The 23,554-nt window shown below is 45.9% G+C and overlaps 7 protein-coding genes across 8 annotated transcripts in view; 4 read left to right on the plus strand and 3 right to left on the minus strand.

The window, feature by feature from the left end:
* Positions 1–1,283: 1,283 nt before the first annotated feature.
* On the plus strand, positions 1,284–3,705 carry LOC131214066 (nudC domain-containing protein 1). 2 transcript variants are annotated; one of them, XM_058208423.1, is made up of 2 exons: positions 1,284–1,347; positions 1,442–3,705. In XM_058208423.1, exon 2 carries the CDS (start codon positions 1,616–1,618, stop codon positions 3,437–3,439), a length of 1,824 nt encoding a protein of 607 aa, XP_058064406.1. In that variant the 5' UTR covers positions 1,284–1,347; positions 1,442–1,615; the 3' UTR covers positions 3,440–3,705. The 2 variants fall into 2 exon arrangements, with proteins under 2 accessions (XP_058064406.1, XP_058064405.1); XM_058208422.1 differs by having other exon boundaries at positions 1,295–1,374.
* LOC131214067 (epimerase family protein SDR39U1) lies at positions 3,518–5,190 on the minus strand. Its single transcript, XM_058208424.1, has 2 exons — positions 4,926–5,190; positions 3,518–4,688 (listed from the first exon to the last, which is right to left on the minus strand). The coding sequence occupies exons 1-2, from the start codon at positions 4,942–4,944 to the stop codon at positions 3,814–3,816; spliced, it is 894 nt and encodes a 297-aa protein (XP_058064407.1). The 5' UTR covers positions 4,945–5,190; the 3' UTR covers positions 3,518–3,813.
* Positions 5,191–7,100: 1,910 nt separating this feature from the next.
* LOC131213257 (lipoamide acyltransferase component of branched-chain alpha-keto acid dehydrogenase complex, mitochondrial) lies at positions 7,101–9,694 on the plus strand. Its single transcript, XM_058207267.1, has 4 exons — positions 7,101–7,358; positions 7,872–8,552; positions 8,620–9,015; positions 9,101–9,694. The coding sequence occupies exons 1-4, from the start codon at positions 7,278–7,280 to the stop codon at positions 9,338–9,340; spliced, it is 1,398 nt and encodes a 465-aa protein (XP_058063250.1). The 5' UTR covers positions 7,101–7,277; the 3' UTR covers positions 9,341–9,694.
* A 2,037-nt stretch (positions 9,695–11,731) lies between these two features.
* Positions 11,732–12,577, plus strand: LOC131213992 (acyl-CoA-binding protein). The gene is made up of 2 exons (XM_058208281.1): positions 11,732–11,938; positions 12,035–12,577. Exons 1-2 carry the CDS (start codon positions 11,924–11,926, stop codon positions 12,284–12,286), a joined length of 267 nt encoding a protein of 88 aa, XP_058064264.1. The 5' UTR covers positions 11,732–11,923; the 3' UTR covers positions 12,287–12,577.
* LOC131213991 (rabenosyn-5) lies at positions 12,569–14,375 on the minus strand. Its single transcript, XM_058208280.1, has one exon. The coding sequence runs from the start codon at positions 14,302–14,304 to the stop codon at positions 12,718–12,720; it is 1,587 nt and encodes a 528-aa protein (XP_058064263.1). The 5' UTR covers positions 14,305–14,375; the 3' UTR covers positions 12,569–12,717.
* Positions 14,376–15,929: 1,554 nt separating this feature from the next.
* On the plus strand, positions 15,930–17,189 carry LOC131213870 (small ribosomal subunit protein uS8A-like). The gene is made up of 3 exons (XM_058208074.1): positions 15,930–16,028; positions 16,282–16,599; positions 16,868–17,189. Exons 2-3 carry the CDS (start codon positions 16,301–16,303, stop codon positions 16,959–16,961), a joined length of 393 nt encoding a protein of 130 aa, XP_058064057.1. The 5' UTR covers positions 15,930–16,028; positions 16,282–16,300; the 3' UTR covers positions 16,962–17,189.
* A 6,140-nt stretch (positions 17,190–23,329) lies between these two features.
* LOC131213410 (mucin-19-like) overlaps positions 23,330–23,554 on the minus strand; it is a 64,126-nt gene continuing 63,901 nt past the window's right edge. The window contains 1 exon segment of the mRNA XM_058207445.1: positions 23,330–23,552. Within this exon segment, the coding sequence (XP_058063428.1) occupies positions 23,330–23,552 (223 nt within the window).

Below are 23,554 nucleotides of genomic sequence, written 5' to 3' on the forward strand. Positions count from 1 at the left end.
GACGCAGATCTAGAAAATCTGAGCAAACGAGCATCAATATCTGACCAATTTTCAAACAAGTGGCGGGTGATGGCGGTTTAACATGTTGATGTTTTGTTTTAGCCGCTTGTTTATATTTTGGATGCTTCATTCAAGTTAGCAGACCTTCGTCAACGTTCGCGAGAGTGTTTAAATGAATTTATAAAAATTTACGAAAGTTTGCCACCATGTCTTTGGCAAGTAAAAAATAAAGAATATAGTGATCGCAATAAAAAGGCGGAGGCAATCGACTCCACCTGTACTAGCGAATTCGTGGTGAAAAACTAAATAATTTGAGAACAGTGTACCGCAAAGAATCGGAGAAAGTGAGGAAGTCGGCAATATCAGGGTCTGCAGAAGATCGGATGTACAATCCATGCTTGTGGTATTATGATATGCTGCATTTTCTGCGGGATCAAGAGACCCCGAGGGTCATCCTCATATAGTTCCTCCTCCTCTTCGCACTTTCTTTTTTTCGCTTTTCAACCCAAAAGCACAATGCTAAGGCAAACCAACACAATGTTGCTTCCATGGCTGTTTCATAATACTGACAACGGTAGATCCGTTGCAAATCGTTATGAAAAAACGTAGCGTGTGGACGCTCCACAGATAGCTACGATAAACAGATTTGACACATCGCAGCTATGCGTCGTAGCGATGCATCGTAGCGTCTGGACAGAAGAAATGGACTAACAAATATTTTATCAAACGTTTAGATAACAGTTCATGGGTTGCATACTTCGGGTGGTAATAATTACTTGTTCCTAAATTCCCACAAACGCAATGGGTCAAGCTCCTCGATCATTTCATATCCTTTTTTAAACTCACAAGGCATTCGATTTGTAGCAGAAATTCAATATTTGCTTCTTCGATAGTGCTCTTCTTAAATTGTTTTAGTGTAGTGCAGATTGCATACTTAAGGCGTTTAAAAACCTTAAAATAACGATAAAAGCTTCTTTAATGTACTTGAACGTGTGTATTGCACATAAACAGTTGAATGTAATCACAACACATGCAAATAAAACGTTGAAAAAAGTCCATAGATTCTTCCTAAAAATAAATATGACCGCCTTTTCGATACAAATTCCCCACTGTGCACCCGGAACAAACATGTAAAGGTTCACATGAAAGCTTTGTGCGAGCAGTGCGAAACACGCACACAAGCGAGCCATCGCGCCATTCCGAAACCAACGACCACACCGTAGCTGTGTTGCTAAACGTCACTTATTCTAAATAAATACAGTGTAATGGTAACTGTTTTACAGAAACAGGCGATGAAATAGTCCCTTTGGAGACCCCAGCCTCGCTCAGATCAAATTGGCAATAAATGTAACACAAAGCAGTATACAGTTTGGTGTAGCCATCGTATATTCGTGACGGTGAAGGCTTTTCTTGTGTTAATTGTTATTTGTTTTTATTGCAGCTAGGGGCTCCGATGAAACTATCCCCTATCGTCTTTCTATCCGAGTAGAGTGTTGCTTTACCGTCTTTGCTTACCACGAACCAACTGGGCCGACGTTCTTGCTCTTCGATTTCTTGGAGTTTCATTGACTTCTAATTTCATTGACATCTGCGGCATAGCTGCAAATCAGCAAATATGCGGCAGATCGAGTTACGTCCGGACCGAAAGTTGTTGAAATCCAACTTTGAAGGCTACAAAGTGTCGCTCGATACGATTCCAGTGTTTCGCACTGAGCTGCCGACCACACGCCAGGCCCGCAGGACGCATCCCAATAAACACCAGTATTCTTACCATCACGCCCGGCTTTTCGGTTTGCACAATCATCTCGTACGCGACCCATGGAACTCGGGACAATGCTACTTCGTTGATGTTGCCGGATTTGTTCAGCGCGTACAGTATGAGCCCAAATGTGGGCGTATCAAACCAATTAGCCATGTGTACAAGGTTTCGTTTCGTCCTACGGAGGATGTTTCTGGAGGCACAGCAGGCTCGTACAACTGCTCGCTAGTATTCATCTCGGAACGGATCGGTCTGCTGGCCGATGGGCAGGGAATGATACACGTGCTGGATACGGGAGACCGGTCAACTTGGTCGGAATGGAAAGCAAAAAGTGTCCTTCCAGAGCAAAGCGACAACGAAACTTCCCACCTTCCGGTTGGAGGGAGTATCCTGCTGGACGCACAACTTGCCTATGCCGATAACAGTCAACGGCGGATCCACGCCATCGCCTTGCAGGTGCAGCAGAACTCAGAGCATTCGTTTGAACCGGTACTGCATTGGTTTAGGCTCGACCAACGGCAGGAGGGATCGGTGAAGCCAAGCCAAGGTACCACAGAGTGGGAGCCAACTGTTTCATGTGTGTTGCGAGGTGGCGGATTCCCTCGCTACTGCACACTTGACTATCAAGGAGCAGGATTGCTGGTGGCAAGTGATAAATCCTTCCACTTTACCTATGATTCAACAAATCCACTCGTTACAATCGATCCGGTAACGCCTGACGCTAATCACACCCAGCAGGAAACGGTGGAACCCGAACAGTGTCCTTTCAACTGGAACCAAACAATCGACGATGTCAATGTGCACTTCATAAAGCGAGACGGAGTCCAATTTGAGGTGGTGCGTAATCCCAGTTTCTACGTTACGGCGAATGCACAGGCTGTTTTGGACGTCTCGAAGTTTTTCGGCCAAATCGATTCGAGCGCCACCACCTGGACGTCGGATCAGCGAGGTTTGCAGATCACGTTCCGGAAGACGTTGACCGGTGTAATATGGCCATCTCTTTTCGCCGCTAGCCCAGAAGAAAACGTGCCGGAGAGCGAGAGTGGCCCAGATGGACTAGTACAAACATCACGTGATTCGCCTTTCGACAACATCGCACCGAATCTAAATACTCCGTTGGAGGAGTGCGATTTTGGTGAAGCAGGCGGGGAAGAGCAGTACTTCACCCTCGAGCGCATCGCCCGTGAGACAAACCGTGTAACAAACCGCGTTTCTCTCGGTACTGGACCTCCCCTGTTTTCCGTTCGCATGCGCCCCGCCGCACCGGAAGCCCTCGTACTACGCTATGATGTGGACGCTTTGCTGTGGCAACCGCAGCCACCGCCAATCGCTGGTTGGACGATGGAGGGCGATGAATGGAATTTGCTTCACGAGGGTACACTGCAAGCATTTGGCTATGTCCAAGCGTCTAAACGGCGCCAAAAGTATCTTGCTTGTGCACCGGACCTACGGTATGCAGCCATTTGTGAATCTGAGCGGTTGCTGTTCATCTACAGAGGCAGTCATCACGGGGGAAGCGGATTGCGGCAACGTAATGGGCCACAAGTATCGCTAGGCCAGCAGCATCTTGTGAGTCTGGATGATGGGAGCGAAATTATAGGCATTTGCTGTGAAAACGAAGCAATTCTATTGCTGACCGAAAAATCGCTTTTTACGGTGCAGCTAGAGATCGAGGAGTGATCAGTCGAGGATACTAATTTTCGCGCCGAAAAACAAACCAACACGACCAAGACAAAAACAACAGCAACCACATACATTCACTCTATTTTATTAAACTAAATTTTTAGTTTCATATCACAAACTATTTATTTACTTCAGTCTCCGATGTTTATTAGTGGAGGCCAAAACAATCGTCGGTGAGGTTGTGCAGACACATGCAGTACTGAATAAATTAAGGATGGCATGCACTACACCCTCCTGTTTATCGTGAGGAGAATCATTCCGCGAAGAGCTAAAACTAAAATGAATTAAAAAAGGTGATAAATGGCTAACATTCGGTTGAGAATTTGTGTGGCTTTGTTGATCGTTGGCGCTTTTCGAACGCGTTGCGAGGTCTAGAATAGGTGGGCCACTTCTTTGCAAGCGGACTGCAGATCCGGATACTGAAAGCGGAATCCATATTCTAGGGCACGCTGGGGTATAACTTTGGACCCGTTCGTCAGCAGCACAGCACGTTCTTGGCCAAAGATCAGATGGACCGCGAAAAGCGGTAGCGGGAAGAAGGCAGGCCGAAACAATGCAGACGAAAACGCTTTCGTAAAGTCTGCATTAGTGACTAACTGGGGTGCGACACCGTTCAGTACGCCGTTCACTTCCGGTTTCTCGATTGCGAAGAAGATCAGATTGCAGATGTCCTGCACATGAATCCAGGGTAAATCGTGGCTTCCATCACCAATGGGCCCCCCTAGACCAAACCAGAAGGGCACGATGAGCGACCGGATCATGCCTCCGTCTCGGCCGAGCACTACCCCGCTCCGGATGCGTACGACGCGGCAGATGGAGTTGTCGGAGAGTTCAGCCGCTTTTTCCCATTCGATGCAGAGGCGCGACATAAAATCATACTCCGAAACCTTGGACGCCTCAGTGTGCTTATGGGTGCCGCTTGCGTAATGGCTAACGCCAGAGATGTTGACGAAAACGCTTGGCTTAATCGTGGCCCGCTCGATAGCCCGGGCACAGGCGGCCGTTGTGTTGATGCGTGAGTTCCACACGTTCTGCTTGAAGCCAGGCGTCCACCGGCGTGTCGGATCGAGCACGTTCTGACCTGCCAAGTTGACCACGGCCGTCGTACCATTCGGCAGACCGTCTTTCTCCAGCTCGTGCCAGCTGATATGGTTAACACCAGGCATGCGCGAGATGGTTGTAACTTCACATCCTTCCGCTAGCAGGGTTTTTGCCAACCGCCGGCCAATAAAACCGGTTCCGCCGCCTTCAACGTTTCGGAAAAGAGGAACCAAAATAACAAAAACATAAATAAAAACCGGACCAACCATTCCGTATCGTTATGCAACATTCGTTTCAGCCAATGTGTGTCGTCCACACGGCCGCAACTGCGAACGCTGTGTTGTTGCACTACCAGAACGTTCCGGCTGTGTTGCGTTTTGTTTTCGCAATCTTCCAACAGAGCTGTCTTGAGCTAATTCACGTTCGGCGGAGAGCTACCTACCAATAACTACGTGTGCCATTGTTGCGATCTCTGGGAACAAATGCTCGCTGGATGTCCTCTCCGGTTGTCTGGAATCTAGTTTGTTTTTCTTTTTGGAGTAGCGTCGGAGCACAAAGGAGTGGTGTTGAATTAACTCAGTTATTAATACGTAAACCGGCCTACAGATTCGACAAAAACCTTCAATCAACGAACGGAGGGCTTGCACCTAAAATGCGCAAACTCGCACTAAAGTATAAATAAAAACCATCTGATTTAAGCAACGGCAATGAGTCGCACTTTAAGATCCACTCAATCACGGACTCTTGAATGAAATCCGTTGACAGTTATCGCTATGCAAGCGTTGCATGGGTATTCGCTACCCTATGACTGTCGAATGACTTGCCCTGTACTTTAGATCATTCTACTCTTGAAAACAGTGGGTCTGTTGCATACCATTGACCTTTCTCACAGTTTTGTGTGTCCAGATTTGAGCAGCGCACACTTTCCGGCCTATTTTTTGTCCAGCAATCAGTGCAATTTCTTGGAACCCCTTAACGAAACAGGCAACCCCAAAGGTTCTATTGCTCCGATTTTCTCTAGACAAAAGCGCTCAACAGATTTGGCTTGAAATCAAAGCGATATTTTATGCGGTTCGAGACATTGGCAGTAGAAGTGGGGAATTGTGGTGACAACATTTCCAGGCGTCATTTTACAGCTGTATCTGTCCGGCCACACGATGCGCAACGAAACGTTTTTGGCATCTATCTATATTATAAAAATGACGCTCCGTTTTGTGTGCGGTTTATAGACTCCGAAACTACTGGACCGATTGACTCGAAATTTGCTACACAGGGGTTTTAGGGGCCAAGGATGAGCAACGTCATGGTTAGAAACCCCTCCGCCCCCTCCTTCTTACCCATCCCATACAAACGAACCGTTAAAACATTGATTACTCCACAAGTTATGAATCGAATCGAGCCAAATCTTGCACAATTGTTGCTGGTCACCTGAGAAATCATGTGACCAAATTTGGTCCTTCTAGGACGATGGGAAGGGGAGGGGGGGAGCCTTAATCCTTAAAATACGAAGGCAGTATGGGTATCGTTTTTTAGGTTTCGCCTGCCCACTGGCAGGCGCCTGCTGCCTGCCGCCTGCCCACTGGCAGGCGCCTGCCAGTGATTGTTCGCGGCGCTAGCCACGATTTCGGAAAGAATACAATTTTGGATCTTCGCTCTTCTTAATGGCGCCTGCCAGTACAAAACGATTCGGTACAAGAAACTCGTTCTTTTCAGCCGCGCAATCAGTAATTCGCAAATGGTTTTCCTTCTTTCAATGTCTGTTTCTTTCAATTCATGTGGAAGCCAATAAGACATTTTTCTAATCATTCCCATGGCCCTCAGGCGTTTGGAAACTGTAGTGTGGTCAACTCCTATTATTTCTGCAAGCACTTGTTGCGTCTGACATGGATCCTGATCGAGCAAAGCTACCAATTCTTCATCTTCAAATTTATTTTGGCTGTCCTGCTCGCTTTTTGTCTTGCAAGCTAAAATTACCTCTTTTAAACCGCGCAAATCACGTCCGACACGTTCTTTCAGTAAGAGTATGTGTACCATTAACTTTCATTAAAATTTGATGACTTTCGGTAGGCGTTTTCTTCATATTGAAGTAATGAATAAGCATTCCCCGCAGAAACACTTTATCAGGAACAAAACTTGACATTTTCAAATGCGCAAAACAGGTGCTGTTTATACTTTAACCAAATAAGCTCTACTACGTCAGATGCGTAATGACAGTAGCTATCAAACACATATTTCATACAAAAAATATTTGTTATATTTAGCGAGTAGCGCCATCTATTGTTAAACGGAAGGAATTAATTCAAACACCTAATATAAGTTCTTTTTTGCTTATTTTCTTATTTTCGCGAACGTTGACGAAGCGTCCAAAATATAAATAAGAGGCCAAAACAAAACATCAACATGTCCAACCGACAAACTGGCACTTGTTTGAAATTTGTTCACAAATTGATGCTCGTTTGTTCAGATTTGTAGATCTGCGTCAGTGACATTAATGACGTCTCCGGAGACGTCACTTACGCCGATATCGCATCGTCATCGTAGCGTGTGGACCGGGCTTTAGGTTAAGCCAGTAATTGAAGTCGCTGACGCAGTCGTTCTGTCGAGAGTGACAGTAGCACTGATAACGGCGCAGAAACAGAGTGAAAGTAATATACGCTGTTGGCATTGAAAGGTACCAGGAAGTGTTCGACGAAGTAAGTAGCACCACGGTCACGGTGCGGTTCGGTCAGTCCAGAGGAGCGCAAGCCCATTAACATCCTGGCTTGAAAGCTACACCTGAAGCGCAACTACCATCATGGCCGGGCTCATTATTCGTCACTACGGATGGTCCTCCGTGCGAAAGCTCCTGCACTGCCCTGCGCAACGGCGACGAGTCGTAAGTAACGATCATGCCATTACCTTAAGCCCAAGCCACCTACGGTCGAAGTGGTGTGACGTGGAGTTAGGTTTAGCCCGGGTGGAAACAGTGCCCTATGTGTCGGCTCTGTTACATAATATGCGGCACATTCAACCGAACCACCACAATCAGCAGCGGAAGAAGTGCACCTAAGTGTGCGCGTCGGATAGTTAGTTTCTTAAAACGTTCTTGAAAACTGTTGAACAACATTCGGACCTGAATTCGGGCAAGCTGAAGCGGGACGTACTAAGCGGAGATTACCGATAGTAAATATTCGCCGATACTGTTTGTGGCGACCATGTGCGTGCTGGTTGTTTCACGTCGAATAGCGAAACGATCGTCATTGAACGCACACTCAGAAGAGTTTAATACATTGCGCCACTTGTGACGCGAGGACCTGGCCCTGTCAAAAGAACATTGTTTCTATGCGTCCCTCCCTCTTGCGATGTTTATATAATGTTTATATATCATCTGTTTTTGCGGTCTACGCAGACACCGTGGCGGTTCCGTGGTGCATTCCACACCACCGCCTTGCTGCAGCGGCTTGTCTCGTTTCAGCTGTCCGACATCGGAGAGGGTATTCGGGAGGTAACGGTAAAGGAGTGGTATGTCAAGGTGGGCGACACGGTTGAGCAGTTCGACAAACTGTGCGAGGTGCAGAGCGACAAGGCTTCGGTCACGATAACAAGTCGATACGATGGTAAAATCTCAAAGTTACACCATGACGTTGATAGCATCGCATTGGTCGGCAAACCGCTGCTCGATTTCGAGGTAGAGAAGGATGATGATTCTGACAGCAGCTCCGATGATGAAGCTGTTGCCGCGTCGAAAGCGGCCAAAGATCAACCAACAAGCAGTACGAGCAGCTCAAATCCCAGCCCTGCGAAACTGCTGGCAACGCCAGCCGTGCGCCGAATCGCCATGGAGAATAAAGTCGATTTAGCAAAGGTGCAGGCATCCGGGCGCAACGGACGTGTACTGAAGGGTGATCTACTTGAGTACCTGCAGCTCATTCCAGAGGGAACCGTTAAACCACATCCAACCCTAGTGCCGCCTTCCGCTCGCGTAGTAAGTGAAGTTACCCCCAGGGCTACTAACGTGAAGGAGGCCGAAACGGTGGTACCATTGAATGGAGTGGGTCGAGCTATGGCGAAAATGATGACCAAAGCGCTGGTAAGCACATTTCCTCCATGCGCATCCGTGCAAAGCATTTATACAGAGAATCTATTTTTTGCGATAGGAAATACCTCACTTCGCCTACTGTGACGAAGTGGATCTGACCAGCCTGGTGGCCGTGCGGGAGCAGCTCAAGGGTGAGGCAGCCCGCAATGGAACGAAGCTGACATACATGCCATTCTTTCTGAAGGCTGCTTCAGTGGCGCTGCGCCAGTTTCCAATCCTTAACAGCTCGTACGTTGAATCTAGCGAGAGTATTGTCTACAAAGCTTACCACAACATCAGCGTGGCTATGCAGACGCCGCAAGGGCTTGTGGTGCCGAACGTAAAGAATGTTGAGCAAAAGTCGGTACTGCAGATCGCAACCGAGCTTAACGTACTGCAGGAACGAGGTGCTAAAGGGGCACTCACACCGAACGATTTTGCTAACGGAACGTTTGCCTTATCCAACATCGGAATCGTAAGTGTCTTTGAAATAATGCAATTCTGCTTTTTGTAATAGCACATTACGTTTTAAAAATAACATACATTTTCTGTTCCCACAGATTGGTGGCACCTACACACATCCGGTTGTCATCACGCCTCAAGTTGCGATTGGTGGACTTGGAAAAACCCGGGTTCTGCCGCGATTTGATGCGGCCGGTAACGTGACACCGGCTCACATCATGGTGGTTAGTTGGACAGCGGATCATCGCATTATCGACGGTGTTACCATGGCTAGTTTTTCGAATCTCTGGAAGCAATACCTGGAGAACCCTAGTCTTCTACTGCTTGGCACTAAGTAACCGTAGTGTGCAGCTCTACAACGGTAAACCAATCAACTGCATTCCACCACCAACGTTCCAATATTGCATTTACTAGTTTGTAAGGCCACTTGACAATAAATGTAGCCCAAACTCATATTTAAACCTAGGAAAGCATGGTATGAAGAGCTTGAGTAGTATGTCGAACATCGCTCATGCCTGGCGCGCATCACCAAATGTGCAATACACTTGCATTGCCCTTTTAAAGGAAAATCGAGTTCATACCAATTGTGCCAGAATTGTCAATTGACGATTGAAAAATAATTGTCAATACAATTGACAAAGATGCTTGTCGTTTGTTCAATCCGTTCGAAAGATGAAAAAATAAATTTGAAATAAAACTATTTTTCTAAAATCAAATAAATAACTGGTACATGTAATATTTTGAAATTGCTTTGCAATAATTTGTACAAATTTATTAACTACTAGCAGGTCCCGGCGAGCTTCGTTACGCCTCATTTCATTCTCATTTCTCGACTATCCAGCGTTTCAGATTATCGGACTTCCATGTGACGTATCTGATCGCCTTCCCTTCTCGCTTTCCGTTGTTCCTCCGTTCCAGACGATCGGACTTTCCGTTGACCTATCCAATCGGTTTCCCTTCTCGCTTCTCATTGGATGCATGGCAAAACAGCTTCCCGGGAAAGCCGTTTTCGTCCATGACCTTCCATAGCTCTTTCCTGTAGATAGTGTCATAAGTGGCTTGGAAGTCGATGAATAGGTGGTGCGTGGGGGTTCTGTGCACACGGCAGTTTTGGAGGATCCTAAGTACAGTGAAGATTTGGTCCGTTGTCGACCGGCCTTCTACGAAGCCGGCCTGAATCTGTTGGCCGGCCTTCCTACGAATCTGTTGGCTAGTGGTGAGAGTCGGCGGAAAATTATTTGGGAAAGCACTTTGTAGGCGGTATTCAGGACAGTGGTCGCACGATAGTTCGCACAGTCCAATGTGTCGCCTTTTTTATATATAGGGCAGATAACCCCATCTTTCCACTCCTCTGGTACCTGTTCTGTGTCCCATATTCTTGCAATCAGCCGGTGTAAAGAGATGAAAGAAGCTTCAAGCTCAAAATCTCTATAATCAAAATAATAACAATCAGCCGTTGTTAACAGCTGGCCAGCTTTTCCAGCTGGATTTGGTGAAATCCAGACATTAGGGCAAGTGTAGAAAAATATCTTGCTCGACTTAATTGATCTAGAATTTCGGCTATTCGCGGAAGTGGAAATTTGTCTGGAGTATTTTTTTTGTTCAATTGTCGGTAATCAATTACAAGTCACCATTTTTTATTTCCATTCGGATCTGATTTTTTCGGAACAAGTAAAATTGATGATTTGTAAGGTGCGGTTGAATTTTGGATAATCCTTTCATTGAGCATTTTCTGTACCTGTTCATTTATTTCATGTTTTTGAGAATCGGGTAATCTGTAATTCTTTATGTAAGTCGGTTTTGGTTCATTGTCGGGTTTGGTTCATGTTACAGTGTCGAGGAAATGGCTTTTAAATGGCATCGTATGCCTCCGCTTTTTTTTATTGCGATCACTATATTTTTTAGTTTTTAGTTGCCAAAGACATGGCAGACTTTCGTAATTTTTTCTAAATTCAGTTAAACACTTTCGCGAACGTTGACGAAGCGTCCAAAATATAAATAAGAGGCCAAAACAAAACATCAACAAGTCAACCGACAAACTGGGACTTGTTTGAAATTGTTCACAAATTGATGCTCGTTTGTTCAGATTTGTAGATCTGCGTCAGTGACATTAATGACATCTCCGAGAAACAACCTCCAAGTCAAGAGTCAGCCAGCTCTCCCAGAGCCAGCACCCTTGATCTCCACATCCCCACTGCATTCACAGAAGACTGAGGCCCCCAGCCCAGAGTCTCTAGAATGTCCCACCCTCCCGACAGAGGCGAAAGGGCCCAAAGGCCCAAAGACTCTTAAAACTTTAAAACAAACAAACATCTCCGAGAAACGTTAGTTACTCAGACATCGGTATCGAATTGGAGCGTCTGGACCGCCCATAACGTAACAAGTTTGACGTTAACGATTAATGCCAAACTGCTTGTTTACAAACAGAGGATAATATAAGTTCTTATTTACTGGTATAGCAACAAAATCGGAAAAAACAGAAAAAAGATATTCATAAATCAATTTATTTTTCTTCTATTTCTATTTTCTCGGACCAAAAACACGAACGTAAACACGTTGGACATTTCGTTTTTATATTATTGCTGCCACACGAAGCGTAAACGATTTGACATTACAAATTAATTTTACGCTTCGTGTAGCTCCAGCTATATAGGAGTTCCACTGCCGTGCGATGTTTTCGATGATTTTCATCGCCCGTTGAATGACAGATACGTTTCAGTCATCTTATCTACTGAATCCGGTTGTGATTGATTCTTTAGCCGACCGATAACAAGCCGACTCTGCCACGCTACTCGCGGTGTCCGTATTCCGTGCAACGCGGTTTTGCAGCGTTCTCAGAACTCCGAACGTGCATACTACTGAGTGGTGCAGAGGGTATCCAGTTTTGAGATTTCGTTTATTGGGAAGAAAAGCACTTCAAAATGTCGCTGCAGGAGGTAAGATCGGAGCACTGCCTTGTTAATCAAGCGAAAGACCTGTGTCCCCAAACCTAACCATAACCTAATCGTCTCTGGCATCACCGTGCAATGCAGAATTTCGATAAAGCCGTTGAGAATGTAAAGATGCTCAAATCGACGCCTTCCGATGCGGATCTGCTGGAGATCTACGGGCTCTACAAGCAGGCGACCGTGGGCGATTGCAATACCGAGAAGCCGGGTCTTCTTGACTTTAAAGGGAAGTCGAAGTGGGAAGCGTGGAATAAGCGGAAGGACACCCCACAGGAGACGGCCAAGCAGGCATACGTCGACAAAGTTCAGCAACTGATCGAAAAACATGGCCTCTAAGATGTTGGCTACCAAAAGCAAAGCACAAAATTCACTACGGACCTTGACCGCACCACGTTCTAGCAACTAACGTGTTACCGAAATGACGAACCTAATCCCCCGAGTGAACTTGTATACGCTGAACGTATATAATATGTGCGTAAAAATGTCGGTAAGCCATTGAAGTATATTACGAATTATTAGGTTATCGCTTAACCTGCTAAGTTGATAAATGTGGAACATTTCTTTCTCTCGAACAAACCGTTCTTTTTTTTGGTTTAATAAATTTATATAGTCGATCGATTCAAAACATGTTCGTCTTTTAATACTGTTCGCTCGCACATGGTAGAACAAAACTAACGTTCATGAAGCAGACTGGTACGACCTGTTTGGTTGTTCGAAAATTCGCTCTATTGTTCGCCGCAGAGCCACGGTCGATCCGGCTGCTAAGCTTATGGATGTGATGTCGGACGTTGTCGCTGGTAGAATTCTTGGGTTAGCTCGCTCAGGTTGCGTTCGAGGGTGGCCACCTCCTCGAAGCGCATCGCTTCCCGTGCCTGCCGGATGTAACCCTTCACGACGTTGATCTGATCGATCAGTGGATCGGAGCTCGAATTTCCAGAAGCGATATCGACCTGCGTGCCACTCCAGTTGTCCATCGTCGAAACGGTCGCGCCGAATCGTCCGTTGGTCATTTCAGCAGTTGAAGCGGTGCTGGAACTGGAGCTACCATTGTACGTTACGGTTGAGCCTGATTCGCCAAGCCCGGAAAGCAGTTCGTACCGCTCGTAAGCTTCCAGTGCCAGCAATCGCTCCTGTTCGAGCCTGCGGGCCGTCTCTTGACGCTTGCGCTGCTGGATGCGCTTGATCTCTTCCTCGACCGGCAGGGACGGTATCGAGAGCATGCGCTCCTTGATGTATGAAATGCTCGCCAAGCGGATCGCCTTCTTTAAAGCCTCTTCCCTGCTTCCGGTCGCAAACGGCAGGGCCAGCAGTGTTTTGCTAATGTTATCAAGCCGCTCGGCAGTGCGGCCAATTTGCTCCCTCAGCGCTGATGCATCCGACAGCCTATAAACAACGTTCCCTTCGTAGAGGCTTTCGAGAACCCGATCGTACATAGGTATTTTCGGGTCGATATCGTGGCGCTCTTGACGGAGCCGTTCGTACAGCTTCGTAATTGGTGGCCGGTCCAGGAGCGAGTCCTGCATCTCCATGCGATTCATCAACAAATGCAGACAGTGTTCGCACACGCGAAAGTTGTGTCCTTCGTTGCGAGCCGCGATGTCAGCAGTGCCTCTTTCGGTTCCGGGCCCACCGGCCCCCGGTGGACTGGATCTCGGTTGCACAATGCTCCAAGCCTCCTCGAAGTTTAGGTAACGCGAACACCCGTCGCACATCACTGAGCCGCAAACGCGACAGTGGTGCTGGCGGCGCGTGATGCCGAACCCTTTCGCACAGCTCGGGCACAGTTTTACCAGTTTTCCATCAACCCACGGAACCTTGCTCTGTTCGTGCCGTTTTTTCTGGTCCGGCTCGGTTGGGCATCCGGCCAGCAGCTTGTCCAGTCGGATGATGAGTTTGTTCGTTTCCGAGGCGTACCGCTCCAGGCGAGGTTTGCGAACCGCCTTAAAGTAGGCCAAGTGGTCACAGTCACGGCCAACAGTCTGATTACCCGTCTGCAGCAGTGGATTGACTGCCGGTCCCTCAGACTGTCTTCCTACAGTGTCCAACCCCTTTGCCACAAGGTCGTTGGCGGTGTCGTCGAGATTGAGTATCTTTTTCTTAGCGAAACTGAAAATTTCCCGGAGCGACTTGAGTAGATCCTGTTCTTCTGCGTGCTCCTGTTCGACATGTATAGTCAGCCGCTCGGGGGTTTGTAGATCATTCTTGCAAATCGGGCAGAGGAACCCTTCCAGTATTTCACCCTCTCCATCGCCAACATATTCATTCACTATGAAGTGGCCGTTCCCGGATGCGGAGGCGGCCGTTTGCAGTGGTACTCCGTCGTCGGAAACAGTATCATTACACGGATTCGACATCCGGCTGAGTTTGACCACCTTCCGCTCTATGACAATATTGTGTGCGGCGTATTCGTGCAACACCACTTGGTCTGAACTTGATTTGGTTTCGATTGAACGGATGCTTTCGACTGATAGCTCTATAGCAACTACTGCACTATTTGATAACTGGTATGAAGATGTATTGAAGCTTCAAGCCTGTTGCGGTTTCAAACTTTACTTTACACTTGTAGTTATATTGTTTCGGAAAAACAAACAAGGAACTACACGTTTTACTGCGACACTGTCCCTGATTAGCAAATTGCTGCGATGCAACGAATCAATTCACCACAACACAGAGCTCATAAAGATAGTTCGAAGGACCTCGGCTAGCCGCACCTTGCCTGTATCCAGTATCGAACTGAAGATGTCGTTTTTTTTATCATTTTTGTCTCAATCCTGTAAAACCTCCTGATACAGCCCCCTTTCTCCAGCAGTATGAAGAAAGTCCGGAGGAAGAGAAAATCGATTGTCCGTCAGTACAGGAACATCTTCTTCTTCTTATCTGGCTACAACCGCCAAACTGCCGAACCGTCTATAGTCAAGGTGTTGTGGTGATAGCAGAAAACAGTCCTTACGATAGAGTTATCGTACATTTGGAACCCGATAATTTGGACCAGCAATCGAGCAGTCGCTCGGCAGTTTTGAGTGCCTCTGTGACTGCTTGGTTGGACCGTTGTTTACCTTTTTTGTGTGTTTTGAACAAAATCAGCTGTCCCGACTGGTTATCGTCCGGACTTAATGTAGGTTTGATGCGACAAGCGTCTTTGGTTCTCGCATTGGCACCAATGACGTGAGCCGTGCCTCTTGTGTTTTGGTTCATTCGTTCATTAGACCTTTCGTTGTCGATTAGCTGTTTTTATATGAATCGAGCAGATCATTCATCCTCCGGTTTCGGTGTGTCTGTAGCGGTGAGGAAGCGTTAGCGTTATCTGTCCAGCGTACGCAAAAATGGGACGCAAAAACATCGAAGAAACATCGCATGTTTTTGCGGAAACCTGCCCGTGGTCGCTGTAGTTGCAATGTAACTATGAGTTTTTGGAATTAGAAGAGACTTTCTATACTAAGACTACCAAGGAAAAATGTTTGTTTTTGCTTGACACACAAAGTTGAAGCTTTACATTGGAAGCACAGTTTTAACTCAACGTTGAATATTTCCATCAAAATTATAGCAAACCAGTACCGCTCTCGCTTAGGAGGTCTCTCATACAATATATTTCACCCAGTACTGTAGAAATGATTCTGTCTTCAATCAATCACCTACTAGGATGGAAAACTGGTAATTAATCAGCCCGCAAGTTTCACGGGTTTACGGATTTACGGATGGATCAAACGCTGGCCAATAATGATTGAACACTGTGGTGCCGAGTTATGTCGCATAGCTCCTCCAAAATCGATTCGGTTGACCATGCTTATGAGTTGTTCTACCTAAAACGCCACGATTCATATATCAAGAATAATTTTGAACATAGCATTGGATTTAATAAAATTTTGAAAAATGTTATAAAAAATATTCGAAGCCCACTTTTTTTCTGACGTTTCATGATGCACACATTTACACGTTATTTACGTTATTTAGAGTTGTCAAAAATATATAACGAGGGTAACGTCAGCGTGCTGCCAACTTTGCGGCGTTTGAGAGACTTCCTGTTCTTTTAGGACCCGCTCGTCGCCGGCGTACGGTGTGTTTACGTGACACAGGCAAAGTAATTAAGTTCGAATGATTGAATCAATATTTGCTAGGAAACTAGGTTACGCTTTTAAACCACTGATCCACTGTTGAATGTGCTGTTGACAAAGATTCCCACCACACTCTGTAGAAGAGTGCTGTCTTGTCGCTTTCAAAGCAAACGTTTCTTGGCGATACTGGTGGCGAATACCGTGTACACAGGCTGATACTTCCGATGTACTGTTGATACCGTGCGGTTTTCTTCCTTCGCTTCACTTTCTTTAAACCAGGTAAACACGTCTCAACACGATGGTTCGTATCAGTGTGCTGGCCGATGCACTGAAGTGCATCAACAACGCAGAGAAGCGCGGCAAGCGTCAGGTGCTAATCCGGCCGAACTCAAAGGTCGTGATCAAGTTTCTCACCGTGATGATGAAGCACGGATACATCGGAGAGTTCGAGGTCGTCGACGATCACCGTAGCGGCAAAGTGGTGGTCAACCTAACCGGACGTCTCAACAAGGCCGGCATCATTTCGCCGCGCTTCGACGTCAAGTTGAATGATGTAGAACGGTGGACCAACGATTTGCTGCCCTCGCGTCAGTTTGGGTAAGTTTGGAACTAATTTCCACAATTTCCGTTTGGCCTTCTTCAGTATCTGTTGCTGCGCTCCCATTCGATGAGTTCGGCGATGAATGTTTAGGAGGCGATACTAAACCATTCGGTTTTCCACCATTAATCATGGCTCGGTGATATGTAACACCATGTCATTTCAGCGGTCTGGAAACAATCGTTCAACAACGCAACACTACTAGCCATTCGCGAATGCTCTTTTTGAGTCGATTTTTTCACATACGTACTGTTACAATTATTGCAGATACGTGGTGCTCACCACCAGCGGCGGTATCATGGACCATGAAGAAGCGAGGCGCAAGCATCTTGGAGGCAAAATTCTAGGATACTTCTTTTAGCTCGAACCTCCCACCCACCCGCAGCCGGTGGCAGCATGCAACGAAACCAACAATACAACCCAGCAGCAGCACCAAACATTGGCGGACAATCAAACACTCGTGCTCCGTCAGTTTTTTGTTTGTTTTCTTAGCAATTTTCACAGAGTGCAGTCAAGGTTCTTTAAAGAATTGAAGTGCTGAAATACAAAACATTCATTGTAAAACCCGCGAAAAGAGTGATGAATCAAATATTGTCTCGTCTTAGAGTTCATTTTCGTAAGAGAAAAGAAAACGTCTTGCATTTGACGTTGCGCTGCTGTACTGTGCATGTGATTCGATATCACGAGTTGATCTGGCAATCAACTTGCACAATTAATTCGTGAACAGCAGAGTTGGCTTCTGTTAGTTTCAACCATACAATATGAAATGAATGATTTACCATATTTTAGTTTCGACAACTTTTCGCAATGGCGGGAAAATGTATGTGTTGCAATCCTGTTGTGTGTGAACAACCAAACTGAACATGAGCTTTCTCAAATCCCGACCGGTGAGCTGTGTTTCTTAAGCCTCGTTCAAAGAACAATGAAGTCAGATAACGTAACGTAATGAAAATAAAACGCATATGGTTTTAATGCTCCAGTTTTGATATAATTTTCAAGTATTTTTTCGTTCTGTTTTCGTACTCTACGTTCTATGTGTGTGTTATGGGTGTTTGTGTAATGTTGACGATATCCTTTAATCTTAATGTTCCTAATCCATACCTCTCATACAAGTTGCATATACCTCTAACTTCTGTGCGCCGTGGTGGCCGCGGCTTTTTTTTTAATCCTGCTTTACTTTCATATTCTAGAGGTCTGTCTGTTCCTCAACACCAAGCAGCCGTTGCAAGCACACATCCCAAGTTTACCATTTTGTTTTGTAATCTATTTTTACTTTGCATGTTATTTGCTGCCTTGCCACCACCAGAAACATTTTGCTCCTTGAATGCTTTGGAAGGGCGCAGAGAGGATGGTTGGATAGAATAGTTCGTTTTGGGCAACAAATTAGTTATCAAGTACAGTGTATCCTTAGAATTCCCGAGACCGCATCGCCCGGTTGCGTTATCGCATATGTTTTCGATCACCTTTCAGCTACCTTCGGGCGACTTACTAAATTATTTTATTTCTTAGATTTCTCTGTACTTTTACTTTTACTTTCTCCTTCGCTTTTGTGCTTTAAACAAATTTCAATTTGTAGCTGTTTCCTCACCACGCGAGGCAGCTTCGCCCTTCTTATTTGCACCGCATTCCCCTGTTCCCCTCGCGAACCGCACTTGTTCGCACTCTCTTCTACTAATGGTTCGACATGCTAAGCCTCTTCCGTTTCCGCCGTGTGAAACGGAAGTAAAACCCCCGCGAACCCAGCATATCATTTTGACTTTGCCAATCAAACTGCTTGACGCCATTCGTCTATGTAGATATCGTTTTCAGTACTTTTTTGTCCATCCTGTTTTCGATGCAAAGTAATGCGTGCGGTTTCGCTCCGTATTAGTCCCTTTTTGTTCTATTTCTATTCTTTGGCCATCTTGCCAGCGGAATGGCTTTTAATGGCCAAATTTATGCTACTCTCGGTTTTTCTGTCGGTCTCTGTCGCGAATTTGTGTACCTCTGTTTCACTGCTTTCGGGAGGGGGTTCGTGAACTGTTTTGGCTCCTGCCCGCTCGCGTTCTTATCAATATTCGCGATTCTCAAAATTTCATCTCGCTCCTACTTATACTATTTAGCTTCGGTTTTGCACCAGTGTTTGTTTATATTCCTTATCTTTGTTTTCTACTATATTCACACACAATCTCTGCTGCATACCCACTTGTGGATCCATTTTTTTTTTTACTTCGATGCTTTCGCTCTACTGGTACAGCTACAACTACTATATGTTCGTGTTTCGTCATTAAAACTTTTATTTGCTTTTCGTTTTACTTGGTTTGGTTTCATTGCTTGCGCCCACCTGCGTTGCATGGTTTACTCAACAGTACCGAGTTACCTTTCGGACGAGACGCCGTGCGACCCGTTATTTCTCGATGCCGTAGGACATCCGCTTGAAGCGAAAGGCGCCTTTTGATCACGTTTGGATTGCCGATGCTCATATATACCACTTCCTCTCCATTTTTCTTTCTTCTCTCTCTCTCTCTCTCTCTCTTCCAATTGCCTTGCATTCTGTGTGGCCTATATCTTCTTTCCTTTGTTAGCGCTGTGCGTGTATTGTTCACTTTTGGACACGTTATATGTCTTTTTGTCTCGTCCTCTGTTCATATTTGTTAACAGACGCCCCAATCCGACGTTTCCATCCGGGGGATTCCGGGTAAGATACAGATACAGATTCAGCACCGCGTGCCATGAACAACCAAACCAAACCAACGTTGGTGTATTCAGCATTTGTTCACCGCCTATCGGGACTCCGGGTTCCGGAAACGGAAAACGAATGTGGCCGAAAGACGCATTAAAAGGAGATTCAAGAATGTACGAAGTTTGATGTCAATCAAGAGCAGCAATTTACGCAAAACCCAATCAAACAAGGTTCTGGTTCACTTCCTTTACAGCATTAGCAACGAATCCCGAATGCTTTTCATGAAAAACTTCTAACCGTAACAACGAAAGGCTCTCTTGAGCAGATTTTACAATGATTTGAATCTAATGCGCGAACTGCATTGCAAAAATTGTAGGGTCGAGTTGAGCAAGACACACTGAAACAGCAAAACAAAACCATACATAAAATACTGTTATCTTCCTATTTAAACTCTGTGTCGACCTTTTGTCGCCTCTCGGCATTTTCATGGCTTTCGAAAATTGCAGGAACCAAAATGGGGTACATGTCTAGGCTGGTTGCAAGCTGTCCATCGGGCGCCAAATTGATTGAACTGATTGGTCAGATCAAATGGGAAAGCAAAACAAAACGTCTCCAAGAAATAAGTAATACAACTATAAATTGAACTACAAAACGACATCCAACTGTGTAACCCAATCACATCAGTTTGCGGAGTGAAGCGGGAATAGACGAAAAAGAAAACGAAAGGGGAAGGGGAGTGGGGGGTGAAGGGGTACACAAAAAGGGACCAAAGAAGCAACCAAAAATACCAAACAAATAATGTGTAATGATTCGGTTATATTTTTTATTTTATTTTTATGTAAAAGTTGTTGTGTTCGCATGTTTGCTGAATGTTTGTGCTAGTGTGTGTATGTGTGTGTGTGTTTGTGTATGTGTGTGGTGGGAGAGGAGGGGGTGGTAAGTCTGCTGGCTACTTTGCTTTATTAGTTTTGCATGCATCGCACTCATGATTCGCGATTTGTCTGGCCGAACGGAGAGGTGAGATAGCCAAGCCAAAATTATCTATCCTCCACTACACACACCCGCTGGCCCTCCAAGGCTCCCATCAGCAATGTCGGAGGCCTCACATCAGCCCCGCGGGGCAAAACAAGAATCTAATATACATAAAACTGACTATGGAATAAATATTAATTGATTAAAATTAAAACGAAATAGAATTAAATTATTCTAAACGCTCCTCTTTATCTATGGCGTTAAACCGCCGCAATAATGTGGTAGGCTCTAACACTGTTCGCCGTCGTGCACGCTCCGGGCGTCTGACGTTTTACATCCTAGGTGCTCCGCCACATCGCGTTTGCCTTATCTTACGTAATACTTCCACCCCAAACGGTCTCCCCCACCAACTAGATGTAGTAGCGGAGAAAACCGTAGCGGAGATATAGTATCAGAGCAGATATATTTACGACAGTACGTCGTGTTTGCTAGATATTTTATATAAATTTTATACATTTCACCGATCTACGTAAGCGGTGCTACGGGGGAGGGGCGAGGGGGACTCTAAGCTTTTCTCTTCTGTTCTTTCTCGATCTCCCTCTCGCTTCCTTTCTCTACCTCGAGACATTCGCTTTATTGTTTTGTTTAATTCATTTACTTCTTTTCCACTGATGACACAAACGCGTGTTGATGCTCATGATTCTGTTTGTAGGTGTGTGTAGGTGGGTCTTTTTGGTTCAGCAAAAAATAAAACAAAATAATCATAAAAAACGAGAAATCGAGAATCCCTTACCGCTGGCCCAGGCAGGCCTAGTAATAGTGGGTCAGTCTATGAACAGAACTAAAGAAATCTAACACTACCACACTCTCGATGCACGAAATTCTTCCAAATGCAACCTCGCTGAGTCGCTCGCGGGTGACCTTTCGGCGGAAATAAATGCACTTTTCTGTTGCTTAGATTGTTCTCGGTTCGCAATCACAATCGAAGATGATCCGCGTGTTTTGCTTGCGTATGAAGCTATGTTACTTGCATCACTACCGATAAACCGAGCAATCCCTGTGGTCGTATGACCGTGGGAAAGTAATCTAAGTCTGATTTAAACATTGTACTACACTGTATGCATCATTTGTTCGTGTATCATTTGTATGTTGCTGCCGATGCCGAAGAAAATCGGAAACGCGACGGAAGACTCTCACATAAAACCAAGCGAACGAATATGCGAACAAGAATAACGCATCTCGTGACATGCTTCAAAAACGATTGAAATGAAAGTGGAGGATAAAACTACTCCCCATCATATGGTGTTGTGCCCGAGAACTTGAACCAAACAAGCTATTCTTGATAACCGCGTCTTGTTGCTTTTGCTTTTTTTCTTTCTTTCATTCTGTCTTTCTCTTTTTCTCTTTCTTTCTTTCTCTCTTTCTTTCTCTTTCTTTCTTTCTTTCTTTCTTTCTCTCTCTTTCTCTCTCTTTCTCTCTCTTTCTCTTTCTTTCTCTTTTTCTCTCTCTTTCTTTCTATTTCTTTCTCTTTCTTTCTCTTTCTCTCTCTATCCCTCTCTGTCACTTGATGATGCTTGACGGCACAGTGCAACAAGGACATCCATAAGCAAGGACTTGTTTGGAAAATGATAGAAATGATGAGATCCAAAAGCATATAAAATGTATCTATCGCAACAGAAGAAGTTGAAAAGATAGTGTGTGGTGCATTTAAATTAGATGGCGAAACACCTTATTCAAAGCGTAACGACGCCCCCAAATAAACATACTGCACCCATAGCCATATAGTATGACACGCCACCTTATTCGTCAGGCCTGCACAACCCTCCCTGCCGTCTTCTGAAGCCCCGCTCCCCTGTCTACAGAGCCTTGGTCAGTCTTAAGGGTCCGTTACCCGACCGGGCACACCACATTGATGGTAGTGTGTTGGTGATCGGAATCGGCATCGGGGACGTGTTTGGCAGTTTTTTCCTGTGGAAAGTAGATGGACGGTGGAAGTAGCATCGCGGCGCTCACCGACCGGCGATGAGAGAGGGGTAGTTGCACAACGGACGCTGCTTTCGCCCGGAACAAAAAATGCACCGCACGACGGGGGTTGACTAGGCCGAGGGCAAACATAACGATGAGATGTTTCAGCTGCACTAGAGCGCGTGCACCAAAAGACAATCAACTGATGCTGAGTTGAGCCTCCTATAGCCGGTGTACGTTCCGCTCGCTGGCGCTTGTCCTGCACGCGCCGCCATTCTATCGATTGCTCAGCACGGCAGTCCGATACTCCACTTCAAACGGCGTATGTCACACATTCTCTCTCTCTCTTCCTCTTTTTTTCTCTCTTTCTTCCTCTCTTTCTTTCTTTCTTTCTTTCTTTCTTTCTTTCTTTCTTTCTTTCTTCCTCTCTTTCTTCCTCTCTTTCTTTCTTTCTTTCTTTCTTCCTCTCTTTCTTTCTTTCTTTTTTTCTTTCTTTCTTTCTTTCTTTCATTCTTTCTTTTTTCCGCCTTAGCGCCTTTCTCTGCGTCGGTATCACTTACTCTTTCTACAGTATCTACAATATTGTTACGACTCTTCGGCGTCGTAGGCAAGGCTTTTCACCACCACCTCCTGGTTCTGTCTGGTTTCTGGTCTGGTAATGTTTCGTTTTCTGGTCTGTTAATGTTTTCTCTTTCAAGTCTCTCTCTCTCTTTCTCCCTCCGTCTCTTTCCCTCCCTCTCTTTCTTTCTTTCTTTTTCTCTTTCGCTCTTTTTCGTTTTCTTTCTTTCGCTCTTTCTCTCTTTCTTCCTCGCTATCACGCTTTTCTCGCTATCACGCAAGCGGCGGCGCTCAAGAGAAGCAAGAGTTCAATCGTCATCGACGATAACGATCAATGGTGGCTGCTGCTGCTGCTGCTGCTGCTTTGGCTCTCCTCCTCCTCCTCCACTGCCCATTGATGCTACCTGAGCTGTTCTGCTGTTCTGACCATCGTTGGTGGTGGTGGTGGTGGTGGTGCGGGCGGTACCATAGCCGTCATTATTAGTCGCAGCCTGGCGGTCACATCGGTTATCACCATCGCCAACACCGCCACCATCACCACCACCACTAGCGGTCAGCAGGCCCGCCGACTATCATCGGGACTGAGAGGAGTCGTCCTTCTTGTGCATGTCAAGTGAGGAGGAAGCTGACGGGGGCGCCGATGGAACACCGGCACCCGACGACGAACCACCACCACCCGCAGGCCCACCATTCGTTGGCGGTCCGCCAACACCTGGGGCACCACCGCTACCGCTACCGCCACCGCCACCACCAGCGGACCCAGGGGATGGTTTGTGGTTGATGCTGACGCTGACGCT

This window comes from Anopheles bellator, chromosome X (assembly GCF_943735745.2).
Source record: "Anopheles bellator chromosome X, idAnoBellAS_SP24_06.2, whole genome shotgun sequence".
NCBI classification, from domain to species: Eukaryota; Metazoa; Arthropoda; class Insecta; order Diptera; family Culicidae; genus Anopheles; species Anopheles bellator.